The sequence below is a fragment of the Alexandromys fortis genome, unplaced genomic scaffold (assembly GCF_014885135.2).
Source record: "Alexandromys fortis isolate MF-2015 unplaced genomic scaffold, M_Fortis_MF-2015_v1.1 scaffold_11, whole genome shotgun sequence".
NCBI classification, from domain to species: Eukaryota; Metazoa; Chordata; class Mammalia; order Rodentia; family Cricetidae; genus Alexandromys; species Alexandromys fortis.
This window is the reverse complement of record NW_026067912.1, coordinates 19550026-19564590: the sequence shown is the minus strand read 5'-3', so window position 1 is coordinate 19564590 and position 14565 is coordinate 19550026. Positions and strand designations below refer to the sequence as shown.

Genomic DNA, 14565 nt, shown 5'->3' with positions numbered 1-14565 from the left:
TATCAGGACTCGAACCCACATCCCCAAGAAGCACAAGTGTTCTTCACCACTGAGATAACTTTCCAGTCCAACTAAGTCATACATTCTACAGTATCATGATTTTATAATTTACCTAAAATCTTGTACCCTATGAATCCCTCTCTCTTATCTCATCCAGGCATCAGATTCTGCCCCAGTATAAGGACTTGCCTCTTCTTAGCATATGCAATGAAAACATCATTTATAATTTTTGTTCTGTTTGCTGCTAAGCTGATCACAGTAAACAAACTTGGGAGAACTAATTACAAAATCTGAAAAGAAAACACCTAAATACCAGAACTGCGGGTGGGGTACCTGCAATTATTTAAGCTGTAGCATCATGGTGTTCACTCTGCTCATAGCGTCTATGAATTGAAAGGCAGAATAAAGATCCCATGACTCTGCCCTCAACCATTTTCATCCTCTGCTTAGAAGATTTTGGAAAAGATAATCAGCTGACCAATTATCAAGGTGTTCCCTCTACAATAGTTTACTTGGTGCAATACATAAACACATATGTATTAATATAATACTTAACATATATGCAGTGTCTAACTTTATTGCCTGAAGCAGTTTTTTTATTCTCATATTCTTAATAGGATTTATAACTGCAAAATACAAGAGGATACTTCAATGAAATATTTCTCAAAGTTTATAATAGTTCCCCAAAGCCAAAATATTCTGAAAGGAAAAAATTCCAGAATTAACTATACAGTGATTAAAAAACAGGCAGAAACTAAACTGAGTCTGTCTTAAAGACCTCATATATACAATTTATCAAAAAACCCATAATTAATCCTTCATGGGCGTATTACTATATTCATACATTAGATGTTGTTTGATGTGTTTGTTACCTGACGGGAACACTCTTTTGTAAAACAATAAATTCATGAATGAACTATGAGAATTAATGTAGAGGCTGTAAATCTCTTATCCCCAATCAAAGAACACGCATCAATTTCTCATTTAAGCTAAGTTCTTAAACACTAGTGAATCTTATAATCTTATGACATAGTGACCACTACCTGAGAATGATGTAGAAGAAAAACCTGGGTCATTGATGTAGAGATGTTACCAAATCTGGCTTTAAAAATAATCAGTTGTGTAAAATTGGTCATATTGCTGTTACTTCCTTAATTTCAGTGCTTTCTAAACAGTTCTTAGAAGCTTAATTAAGATGATGTAGGAGGTTAGATTTGAGACTTTCAAAATAGTGATTTCAGTGTTGAACTACTGTTGTTATTGCTGTTACAGCACTAATTACTATTAATGGTATTCCTGGCATTATCCACAGAAGAGAATGAAGGAAATATTGCTTTGAAGTGTTTCACATTAACATTTCAAAAATTCTTATATAGGAAAAATGAATTCACTTGAGATTATATTCCTACCAAAAGATGTCATGAATATTTCTTTAAAGCGAGTAATGAACTTACAAAAAGAATCATGCAAACACATGGCTGATTAGCTTAAGTTACTTTTTGAATCAGTTGCTTTTTTTGTGGCTGTGTCTAAATGTCTGACACGAAACTCTGTAGTTTGATTTTGCAGAATTCTGTGGAGAAATGCGGTCTCCTGAGGTGTGGGGTGTAGATCATCACAACCGAGGCAGCTGGTTACATACGCATTGCCTGCTCTCAGGAAGGAAACGGAGATAGGGAAGCGGGGCCGTACTAGAAAATCTCCAATCACACTCCAAGTGGCATATTCTTTCAGAGTGGCTCTATCTTCTAAAGATTCCAGAACATTGCACAGCAAAACCAATACATAGGGACCACATTCAAGCACATGAATCTCCAGGGTCATTCACATTCAGAGCACAGCACGGATCAACAGTCATTATTTATTTTATACTGAGTAAATAGAGCAGCCCTCACCTGTGAGGAGTAGGAATGACCATCGGAACCACAAACGGGGCTGCCGTAGGCCACAGGGCAGGGCTTACAGGTGGATGGCCGGAGACCTCTCCCTTGCTTATGGCTTCCTCCTACTTCTTTCATACTGCTGGCAAGGAAAAGACATAAAAAGAAAAAGAGCCATGCTTAGTGCAACCAATTTTCAGAATTAACTTTTTGTACAACTGCCTTTTCTGGTCGGCCATAGCGATGCTTGAGATTGAGCGATTGTCTCTTTCACCACAGTTATCTCTGCACACTGCTCTTCATGATCTAGTGCTATCTTTTCGGATTCCTCAGTTCTTCCAATGAACTGAGACTGTACTTCTCAAAAGTTTGGTGCTAGTCACGGAGAGTGTGGTTAGATTATTTTATATGCGTTATTTAATTTTTAGACATGAAATAGGTTCTTGATAAGCCAGAAGCAGCCCCTGCTAAAAGTACAGAACTCAAAATTTCTGGAACCTTCTTCAAGCTTGCCCTTATAGTCTCTTAGGAATGGAAAAAAAAAAAAAAAAAAAAAAAAACAGACACCAGACTTAATGCTTGCTTAAAAAGGAGAAAGCTGACTTTTAGAAGAAACAGCTACAAAGTACCAGGAATTTACAACATCTAGCAATGTTTAAAGAGGCAAATTACTAGGTTTATTGACAACAACCACCTCCCATTGCTGTGAAGTGTCTCAAAATGGACTCCTTAGACTTTGATCTAAAATAACTCTGGGAAATCCATTCCTATTTTTAATGCATCACAAAGATTCTTTCCTCTTGTTTACACTACTCGTTTCCTTGCCTATTTGTGGAGACAGTTTACACAGAAAGAAAAGGACTAAGAAATGAGAAAGTGATGGGAATCTATACAAAGACAGATCCTTGTATAGAATGTGGTATGTCAATATATATTCATTGTAATTTTCTGTGCGGAGAGTAAACCGATGTCTCTTTGGCACAAAAATGTTAAAAGGACTATGCACTGTTTCTCATGATTCTATATATGTTAATAATTTTTATTCTCTAGGTTTTATACTAGGAAAACCAGCTTACAAAGTGTTGCAGCTAGACAATACTAAAAAAAAAAAAATACACCATAAGGAATTATATCAGAGGAAAAGAAATTTACGTTTCATCCAGAATATAGGCTTTAAAATATCATATCATATCTATCTATCTATCTATCTATCTATCTATCTATCTATCTATCTATCTGTCTGTCTGCCTTTCTGTCTATCATCTATCTTTCTATCATCTATCTATCTATCTATCTATCTATCTATCTATCTATCTATCTATCATCTACCTACCTACCTACCTACCTACCTACCTACCTACCTACCTATCATCTATCTCTTTACCTCCTCATCTTTTTCTCTCTTCTCCCTTCCTTCCCTTTGTTCCTCTATCACTTTATCCCTCCATATCCTTTATTTCCCCTCATTTCTCCTGCCTCTTTAGAAACCTTTCCTATACAGATTGTTATAATGTCTACAAGAATTTCAAATATACTGTTTTCATTTCTTATATATAATTTATACTTATTGATCATATTCTAACCTTACTGTGCTACAGAATTCTCCTGGAAATACAGTGGAGCAAAGTACTAATGTGTAATAGAGGTATTATTACAAATTAAAATAATGTATAGAAACTTTATCATACTGTTCCAATCCTCATCAATGACAAACATTGAGTAAGGCTTAGATATCCATGTTCAGGATGTAAAAATTATGAACTATGTAAATAATATCTCAAGTATTATGAAGCGCTTCATTTTTTTCAATTCTGTTTAATAGTTCTGTACATCATGGAAAATAATTTTCTTTTGAGTATGTATTATTTGTGTCTTTATGTGTATATTTACTTGTGAAGATATATCTCTGTGTTTGTGTGTGTGTATTTTGTTTCTCACCTGTGAAGGTTTGTCTTTGTGTGTATACTCAACTGTGAAGGTGTACGTGTGTGTATTCTCACCTGTGAAGGTGTGTCTGTGTGTGTATATTCAACTGTGAAGGTGTATGTGTGTGTGATTGTGTGGATGTGTTTTTATCTTTACCTGTGAAGGTAAAGGAGGTTATCTGGAGGTCAGAGGTTGGCGCTGAGATGATTTTCTCAAATACTTTATCATGCAGTCCTTTGAGACAGAATTTCTCCCTGAACCTATATCTCAGCATCCTGGCTATAGACTCTAGACTCCAAGCCTTAGGACTATACCTGTTTATAGCAACAGTTGCATGAAAACAAATCCGGATTTTATGGAAGTTCTGGAATTCCAAAATTAGGTTCTTATGTTTGTACAGCAGGTAACTCACTAACCATTCTCTAAGTCCATTCAGAAATCTTTCATAAAGTCCTGAAACAAATTTCTGTGTATGTTCCGCATCAAAGATTCTATTTACAGTGTTTTCCATAGAGATATTCAATGCACAGTAAAATGCATTGAGTAGATGAAGCAATAACTGAACATTTATAGGCCTCAATATGGATATTTCCTGTAGCATATAAACATATATATATTATATATGTGTGTGTATTATTTACTCATATGTAAATTATATGTAATTATATTGTATAATATACACATGAATGAAGTCTTTCTGTTATTGCTGTTGTTGTAATTTCATTTTTAATTATACCCAAAGACTTTAGTTTAAGAAAAATATTATTTTTCTGAGAGAAGTGAAGTCATGGTAGTCATTGGACAGGCTAACAGGGACAAATTGATTTGTTTGAGAAATGACAACCTGGTTCCTGCTATCAGGATTGTTTCCTGGCAACAAAAGTAGTAGCAATGACAAGAGAAACACTCAGTCTGGAGAAAGCATTAGAAGTTATATTAGACTTAATACTCAAGGTAAAGAAGGATTTTAATGTCAGAAGGTAAATCTACATTTGATGTTATTTACTCTCTCTCTCTCTCTCTCTCTCTCTCTCTCTNGTGAAAGGGGCTACTGTGGGTGGAACACTCCCTAGGCAGGCAGGCAGGGATCATCTAATAAAGGTAGCCGAACATGGTCTGGAACAATGCAGTAAGTAGCATTCTTCCATGAATTCTGCTTTAGTCCCTGCCTCCAGGTTTCTGCCTTGAGTTCCCTTGATGATGGACTGTGATCAGGATGTGAAAGCCAAATAAACACTTTCTTCCCTGGGTTAGTTTCAGTCATGGTGCTTTATCACAACAGAAAGCAAACTAGAACAATGACAAAAACATACACTGGGGAAAATATGGTTTCTTCAACAAACTGTGGCGGGGAAATGAGATATCCACACAGAAAAGAATGAAACTAGATCCCAGTCTCAAATGCTGCACAAAAACCTGCCTGAGCAACATAGTCCCCATGGGATCTCTCTCTCTCTTTCTCTCTCTCTCTCTCTCTCTCTCTCTCTCTCTCTCTCTCTCTCTCTCTCTCTCCATGAATACATCCTTTTCCCCCATAGAGCAAAATGCTATGTTTATGCACTCAGGGAAATTGTGTCCAAGATTAATATACACTATCACAGTTTCTTTCCTCTCACAATTTTCTTTCTAAGTCTCATCACACAAAGAAGTAAGTGGGCTGTATGCCAACATCAACATTATTATTGTCTAATAGCCTCACAATAAAAAAGACAAAGGGAAGTTTTAGTATGACCTGAACGGCTCTCACATGTAGTCTAGACACATAGTGGAGACAGGGAAACTTGTTGGTTGTCATTTAAACTTCAGTCGTTTTGTTCTCTGCTGTTTAGTATAAGGTAACATGGAGAGTCTCTTATGAAAACATGATCATTTTATTTTTCTAATAATCATGATAATCCTCATAACTGCCTCCATGGACCCAATTATGGTTTATTTAGCTTTCTGTTAGTTAAGCATGCTGTGCACTCTACAATATACTTTGAGCCATTTTAGAAAAATGAGAAATGATGTTCCCTGCATGATTAACACTGAAAAAAAACCTTATTTCAACTTGATTTGCTTCATATATGATCACACCACTTATCATTTGCGATGAGTTCCTGAAACCTCCAGAATCTAAGTTTAATCACATAGATTTCTAGGCTTAATCATTATGCTTCATTTCCTCTTAAACAATCCAAGAGGCTATAATTCTAATACAATTACATACATGATTATAATCAATAAAAATATAGAAGAATGGAGAGTACAAGCCATGCACTGTCTGTGTGCTATTACTTTTGAGTTTGATAGTGTTTCCCAGTAAAATGAATATAGCTTTAGGTAGTTAAGAGGAAATGTAATTGGCCTCGAAATTGTTAAGTATTTTAATTAGAAATAATATAAGCCATCTGAAGACAATCAGTGACAGACATGGAATGAAAACTAATAAATATGGGCAGATAAAATAATTTTCACAATAAAAAGGAATGATTTGATTTTGTTTTAAGACTTGCCAAAAATCAGGTAACAATTTGTATCAGTGTCCAAGCACAGTGTAAAAAACACCACGAGAGAATACAGTGCAAGTTAATACAAATGAGAAAATATTTTTCTAAGTCCTAAGTTCTTGAGTCAGATTTCATTGCTTAGGAGTTCTCAGTTCTGAAACACACAAAGGCAAACACCAGGTTATATATTAGACACAGAAAAGCAGAAGATATTGTGGCTGATTTTGAATTTCACAGGTCCATTTGCACCAACACTACTTTTACCTGTACTAATAGTAAATACAGTATAGGAACATAATATGATAAGTGAGCTTTAAATTGGATGTTTTTTTTGAATTTTGAAGAAAGGGCAGCTTGATGTATTTCTTGCCCATTCAATAGATACACCAAACATTTTATTTCCCTTAGAATGTATTTTTTTTTTTTTTTTTGATCTTCCACAGTGGGAAAACATTGCTTCAGAAGGCAAGCCTATCAAGCAACATTCCCTTGTGGACAGGTCATAGAGCTTTAGAAAGGAGGCTGCCTTCATGACTTTATGTAAAGGATTTGTAAAAGGGCAAATGACATTATAGAGTACCATGAATTGTGAAATAAAAAAAATGTCAAAATTAAATAAAAGTTAGATAGCCTCACATGAAAATTCTTGTAACTATAATAGGTATTAATTACATGATCTCTGTATATTGAGTCTCAGGAATCTGAATCACACACATCAGTAATTTTAACAAAATAGTTAATTTTGGAAAAAAATTACTAACAATGATGCTTTAAGTCAACAAATGTATGATAAATAGTAAAATGTGTATGATGAATAATTTAACATAATTTATTCAAGACAGATTAACAAAAACTGATTATTATCTTTCTCAGCTGCCTTCTTTATGCAGCCTAAATCCATCTGCCAAGAAAGGCACCACCCACAGGGGTCTGGCCTACCTACATCACTCATCACATAAAAGAGGCCCCAGAGAAAAGCACACAGGCTAATCTGATATTAGCATTTTCTTAACTGCCAGTCTGTCTTCAGACTTATATCTACATTAGTGTCAAGTTTACAAGCACTATGACAGTGCATTTAAGGTCTGAGAAAGGACACAAATATGTTCCCAGGAGATCATATGGAGAAATATAGAAAAAATATTATAAGAATTTGTCCTGCTATGTATGACAAATCATTTAACTAATTAGTCACCATGTGGAGTTCTCCTATTTTGAAGAGTTATTAGGATGATATTTTTGTTTTGATGAAAATAATTTTTTACAAGGCAAATATTATATATTTTTAAAAAGTCTTTTTTCATATTACAACAATTCTAGTTCCCACTCCCTTCTCTCCTCCTGTTTCCTCCACTTTCCTTCCTATCCCCATTCAGAGAGGGTAAGGCTTCCCATGGGGAGTCAACAAATTCTAGCACATAGCTTTGACAAAGATCCAAGGCCCTCTTACTATATCTAGGCAGAGTAAGGTACCCTTCAAAGAGAATGGACACCAAAAAAGCCAGTACAAATGGTAGGGATAAATCCTGTTCCCACTGCCAGTGGCCCCTCAGTCTGCCTCAGCAATATAACTGTCACTCACCTGAAAGAAGAGAAAGTGGGAAGTAGCCTTCAATGCATGGGCGCAGGAAACCACTTCATAAATATAACCTCAGTAGCACAGACACTGAGAACAACAATAAATAAATGGGCCCTCCTAAAGCTAAGAAGTTTCTATAAAGCAAAGAACACACTCAATAAGATAAAAAGGCAGTGAAGTGAATGGGGAAAGATCTTCACCAAGCCCATATCAGATAAAGGACTGATCTCCAAAATATATAAAGAACTCAAAAAATTAGAACATCAGAATATGAACTAATCCAATTAAAAATGGGGTACAGATGTAAGCAAATACTGAATTAAGAAAACAAGCATTTCTAAAATTTTGAGACATTTTATATATATTTATATTCAAAAGTTCAAATGTAACTGGGGTATACAATATCACATATTATTTTGAGATGTCTTTGTATTATGTACTACTCTCCAAAATATAAGACTAGAGAGAGAAAAATATAGATTAATGATATTAAAGCTTTTGCTGCTATAAGTATAAATCTGAAATCAAATGTTTTCCTTTTTAATTCACCATTTATAATCTTTCAATTACAGATGTTAATATGAAATTTAAATTTTATGAAAAATTACTCTGATATTGAGATTTCTTTACAAACCATCAATTCTACTTTAAGAAAAGTAAGGATGAGTTTTAACCTATATCCAAAATTTTACTTTTTTTTTTTTATATGTCCACCACTGGTGCTGGTGACGCTTCAGCATTTAAGAGCAAATTCTCTTCTCACACAGAATCAAGCTCTGGCATCTATCAATCATATGGGTGGTTCACACTTCTATCATTCATACCCCATGGGATTTGATTCTCTCTCCTGACCTCTCTTAGCCTTCCACTCATTGCACACACACACACACACACACACACACACACTGTAAACACACATCACACACACACACACAAAGAACTAGATCTTTTTAAAAAAATATTTATAGCCAGAATCTATTGTGTAGAGAAAATACCTTCCTAATTATTCTTAAAATTTATTTTAAGTGGCATAAAATAGTACTTCTTATTTGATTCACACTAGGAAATGTGTACAAAATTAACAGGAGAATTTCACATGTCATTTGATTCACGTGTATATTTGCAACAGAGCTCAGCCTATAAAAATAGTCACTAAGTCTAAACTTCTGTTTTGCAAACAAACATTATGAACTCCACATTATTCCTGTAATAATAAATGTTCCCAAGCAAAGTGATTTTTCCCATGTTTACTGTATTCACACATTCATAACTGGTACTCAAAACATCCTATACTGCCATTGGTGAGCAAAGTATCAACCAAGATCTGCCAATAACCTACGCTTTTTAACAGCAAAGGAAAAACTTCATGTAGAAAAAAAAAATACCTGCATTTGTAAACAGCAATGGCAGATATAAATTTAAAAAGCTAAAAAGTGTCTTCTTCAAAGAAAATGATTAACAGTACTATATTTCCAAAAGACATGAGAAAAAGATCCCATTTGAACATTTGAAGCATTTTTTACACTACAAACTCCGCCTTGATTATGAAAAATGCTTTTGATTTTTTTTTCATTTACACACAGAAGGAAATATTTTTACCTGCTTTTCAAGAAGCAGACCTGACAGCTTTAGCAGTAGCAGGCGGTGGGTAATTGCTGCATTTTATTTAAGAAAACAGCCATTAAAGGGCAAACAAAGTTCAGAGAAGAAAAATATAGCTCTCCTTTCATGTAGTATCTTCAGAGAAGTCATAATTATTTGTTCCTCCTTTCTTCCTGCTTTAATGCAAAAGGAAGGTTCAACCAACAGAAAGCAGAAAAGCTACAACATTTTGACTTTGTTTTATGGATACTCTGATATAATGGATTAAAAACATTAAACCTCCACTATATATTATCTCTGGCAATATGTTCCTAGATTGGAAATAATTAATAGAATTAAACAGAGAACCTTAATTTTACCCCTACAGTATTTTTATCTCCACTAGTTGTATTTATCACATATCCCTAAGGAAGAGATAGTTATTAATGTGCCACTGCTATTGTAGTAAGGATGAAGGCAGATCTGCTAGACAGGAAACGATTCTTCAAGAAACAGTATTTGTGTCAATTGTACCACAGCTAAAATGTTGTCAGAAAGCCTTTCAAATACGATTTAGTCCCATGTTATCATCAACTGCTACAGTAACTTCTCACCTGCCAACCTAAATTATTAGCTTCTAAACTGCAAAGTGTATTGTTTCATTTACCTATGAGTTAACACTCTATGTTTTAAATTAAGTCTAATAGAAGAAGGACAACAATGAATTCATGGAACTAAGTATTTTTAGTGGACGAGTATGTGTGGTGGGAGAAATTTCTATGCCCAGAAAGAAAAGTAGTCTACTTGAGAATTAGTTGAACAACATTCATCTTTAAGGTCTAATTGTTACTGCTTTTCTCTCTGTATATTCTGACTTCCCATGCCAATATCATACATTTATCCCTAATACAATGTCACTAGTAGCAGCTTGCAATTTGTTTGCATATTTCATTAGTTCCCTTGTAAAAATCCTTACTCACTTGATTGTCTTCCCATTCAACCCCAACTATATTCAGCTGCATTTTCATTTAACATTTGCTGATTGATTTGTACGTGTCACTGAACCTCATATTCATGCTTTCTTCGCTTCTGTCATTTGTTCTAGTTCTGAATCTAGTGATCATGAAGACGCTGAAAGGAAAGGGCACTTTCTCAAGCCTAAAAATATCTGTGACCTCCTCAGTGAAGTCTCCATTCGCGTGCCAGCAGAAAACAGCTGGGCAGTAAAAGATGTCATTGCAATCATAGGCTGGAATTGTGCACAAATTGGATATAACCACATCATTCTCGGGAGAGTCCATACCATTTTGACATCTGTGCAATTTGTTCAATCATATTCTTGATTTTTCTTTACTGAGATCATACTTCTAAAAATAGTACTTAGGATCTTTGAGAGTGCATTTATTTTTTGACATTTGAGAAAAAAAAAAGCATTCTATTTGAAATTATGTAAGTTTGGTCCCACAGATACAAATGATTTATCCGAAATTAGTACTTCATGATTCAAATCCAAATGGGGACTGTAGGAGGGGGCTGCTTGTTCATCCTGGACATTCAATATAGAAATAATAACACAAAAACTATTAATTCACTGCTTGGCCCATTAGCTCTAGCTTTTTATTGGCTAACTATTACATTTTAATTTAATCCTTGCTATTACTCTGTGTTTCACCACAAAGTTGTGGCCTACCAGCAAAGTTTCAGTATGTCTATCTCCAGCCACAGCCCCATGGTGTCTCCTTGACTCCACTTTCCTGCTTCAATGCTGTAGGCCAAGTAAGTTTTTTTATTCATTAACCAATAAAAGCAACACATAGACAGAAGGACCTCCCACATAATGTCAAGATTCCCAGGTGACAATCTGACACCTGTTTGATCAAGTTCGGAGTAGCTTTGTACAGCTCTGTCTGAGTTCTAAATCTTTCTCTGCTTCATCTTCATCTTTATCTTCCTATGTCTGTGTTAAACTCTGTATGACATCCTGATAAGAACTGATGTAAGAGTGTTAACCGTTGACTCTAACATTCCCAAAATAAACTCATATCCTGAAGATCTTTTTTATTTTGTTATATAAGGTGATAGGTGATCTGTAGTGACACTGTAGGACTTAGCTTCTGTTCACCAGGAGACATCATTCTGCAAAGACTGTCCTCTGTATATCCATGGCACCATGACTGTGCGTAATAGCTTCCTTTACCAGAAGCTTCCCAAGTCAATGAGAACCATGTTCATGTCAATTTTCAGAAACTTTAAAACTACTTTGAATGTTTTGATTCATTATTTTTAAGATATGTTCTTAACAATTATGTAGGTCACCACTTTAGAGTTCTCAAGGACACATATTCATATTAGTTATAGTTGTGTAAAGTATAAGCAATAAGGTCACCATCTTCATGGCTACAGAATAAAAGTTCAACTCACAGGGACATTTCACTTCTACTCTAATGTTTGTGGCTTGAAAGCAGAGGAGAAAGTCTATGAAGCTGGTTTTATTCCTGTTTGTTGCATCCAACTACGGCGCAATTGAGGGAAAAACTGAATGGCTGTGGAAAGTAGACTTCATCTTTTGGGGTAATAGAAAATAAGTGATTTGTGGCATGAAAGGTTAACATAAGAAAAATAATTGTAAAGAATATGTTTTAGTATATATGGTATATAAACTTTGTTATCTGAACTATCTCCTCATTGGTTTCTGTATTTCACTGTAATCTTTGCTCCAGATGATTCACGCACTCTTCTTCCTCTCTACAATAGTTATTTAATCACAACCTAGGATTTTCCCCAAAGTTTAAAAAATTCCAATAGAAAGAAAGTATTCAATAAATATAATTAAATGGGTGAATGAATGAAGAAAAATAATGTAGAAGAGTAGATAAAGAATACAAGGGGGAAAGTGAGGGTTAAGTCATCATTTAATAGGATACTGTGAACAAAATCATTAGTGGTCACATCTACTTTCCTAACTATACATCCACGTAAGAAGAAATTATATAACACATATTTCCCTTCTCTAGGAACATTTTTATAAGTAATTTGCAAATTGAGGCCTTGACAGATTTTATTAGTTTTCAAATTAAAAGATAGCCAATTAAAATGAAATAAAAATAATAAACTTGGCTCTGAATTAAAATGATGCACAATTAATAAAACTCAGTTCGAAAGGGTGACCCTACCTCCAGGAAACTCAGAATGAGACTGTGACTGAGAACTGTCTCCTCCTGTTTTTTATGCATCCTTCTCTAGGGCTGAGATTAAAGGCAGCTCTCACTGGATTAAAAGTATGCATCCCTATTGCCAGTTCAACAGTAAACTAGTGTGGCTGCTGGGATTTAAGGAGTGTGTTACCACTGCCTGGTCTGTAAGATTGATCAGTGTGGTTGTTTTACTTTCTGATCTTCAGGCAAGCTTTCTTTATTAAAATACAAATATAATACCACTACATTTCCCCTTTTTGTGTTTTATTTCACTAATAAATAAATGTTTTATTTTATTTATATTTTAAATAAAATATTTTTTAAAAATTTAAATGTCTTATTTTATTTCACTTAATAAATAAAATGTGCTTTATTTCACCTAACAATTGTTTTAAGATGTGACCTAAAGGAGCACGACAAAGCGTCTTACATAGTTCCCCTTCAGAAGGTTCTATCAATCAAAGGTGCTTTTCAAGCTTAAGTTTCTGAATTTTTTTTTTTATTGAGAAAAGGAAAAAAAAAAGAAGTTTCCGCCTCCTCTCAGCCTCCCATTTCCCTCCCCCTCCTCCCACCTTTCTCCCCCTCCCCCCACTCTTCTCCCCCTCCCTCTCCAATCCAAAGAGCAGTCAGGGTTCCCTGCCCTGTGGAAAGTCCAAGGTCCTTCCCCCTCCGTCCATGTCTAGGAAGGTGAACATCCAAACTGGCTAGGCTATTCTCTTGGGAAGTAAGTATTCAGGAATTACAATTTCCTCTTCAAATTATGAGAGTTATTTATGATTTTTATGTAATGCTTTAATTATTTTAAGAGAATTCAAATATGCCACTTTTTTATCAGGTGATACTTTTATGATAATAAAACTCATATAATTTTACAATAATAAAAATATCTAACAGTTCATATTATTTTTCTTTGACAAAATACAAAGACTGTCTGTCTAGCCATTTGTCTAAATTTTTATTCTTTTTGTGTCTTTCTCTTTGCTGTCTCTGTCTCTTTCTCTGTTTCCCTACCCCCTCCCGGGTTTGTGTGTGAAGACACATAATATAATGTTATTCAAGAGTTTTCATCTCTCTCACCAAGAACCTAGACACCCACAGGTGAGAAGCATGTTTTTTTTTTTTTTTCCTGTTACTATTACTGTTCTGTTGGTGGAAAAACAAACTCACACAAGTGGAGTTTAGGAACAGAACAGATGTGCTCCTCAGTAGAAGGCACTCCCAAAGGTTAAACTAACCTAACACTCTATAAAAGGAGCTGAATAATATTTTCTTACACTGAAGGCAAGATCAATTAGGTAACTAATTTATTGCAAATCTTTTCAGGGTTTGATATCAAATAGTAGCACTTCAAAGCTCTCCTGACCAGGCTTCTGATTCATTTATACCTTGAGCAAAATAAAATCTGTACTTGGGCTATCTAGTGTTTAGGGTTGACCAGTATAGAGAAGACATTTGGTTTATGCACTTTACCTTGATATTCGATCTTTAGGTATACTGACTGCCATTTGTTATAAACATTCAGGTTGTGTTGTGTTTGGGAATTCATGGCTACTCCATTACAGTTGCTGAAGGACTGACTTGAATGTTGACATTGAGAGGTGATTAGATTCTTAGGGCACAGTCTTAAAGAAGCATTTAAGCCACTGATGACTTTACAACTATGGTAATGCTACAAATTGGCTACAGTTGGAGGAAGGTCACTAGCGCATGACTTTGAAAGGCTGTCTTTCAAACTGCTGATCCCTTCTCTATTTTCAAGCAACCATAGCTTAATCATTTCTACATTACACACTCTCCAAGGATATTCTGTCTTGCTTCAAGCCCAGAGCAACAAATCAAAGCAAGCATGAATAGAGTCCTCTAAAACCACGAGCCAATAGATAGATAGATAGATAGATAGATAGATAGATAGATAG

General features: G+C 34.8%; 1 protein-coding gene across 1 annotated transcript in view; it reads right to left on the bottom strand.

The window, feature by feature from the left end:
* Positions 1-14565, bottom strand: part of Spock3 (SPARC (osteonectin), cwcv and kazal like domains proteoglycan 3) — a 220951-nt gene that overhangs the window by 109811 nt on the left and 96575 nt on the right. The window contains exon 3 of the mRNA XM_050138629.1: positions 1896-2022. Within this exon, the coding sequence (XP_049994586.1) occupies positions 1896-2018 (123 nt within the window). The 5' untranslated portion in view covers positions 2019-2022. The remainder of the gene's footprint in view (positions 1-1895; positions 2023-14565) is intronic.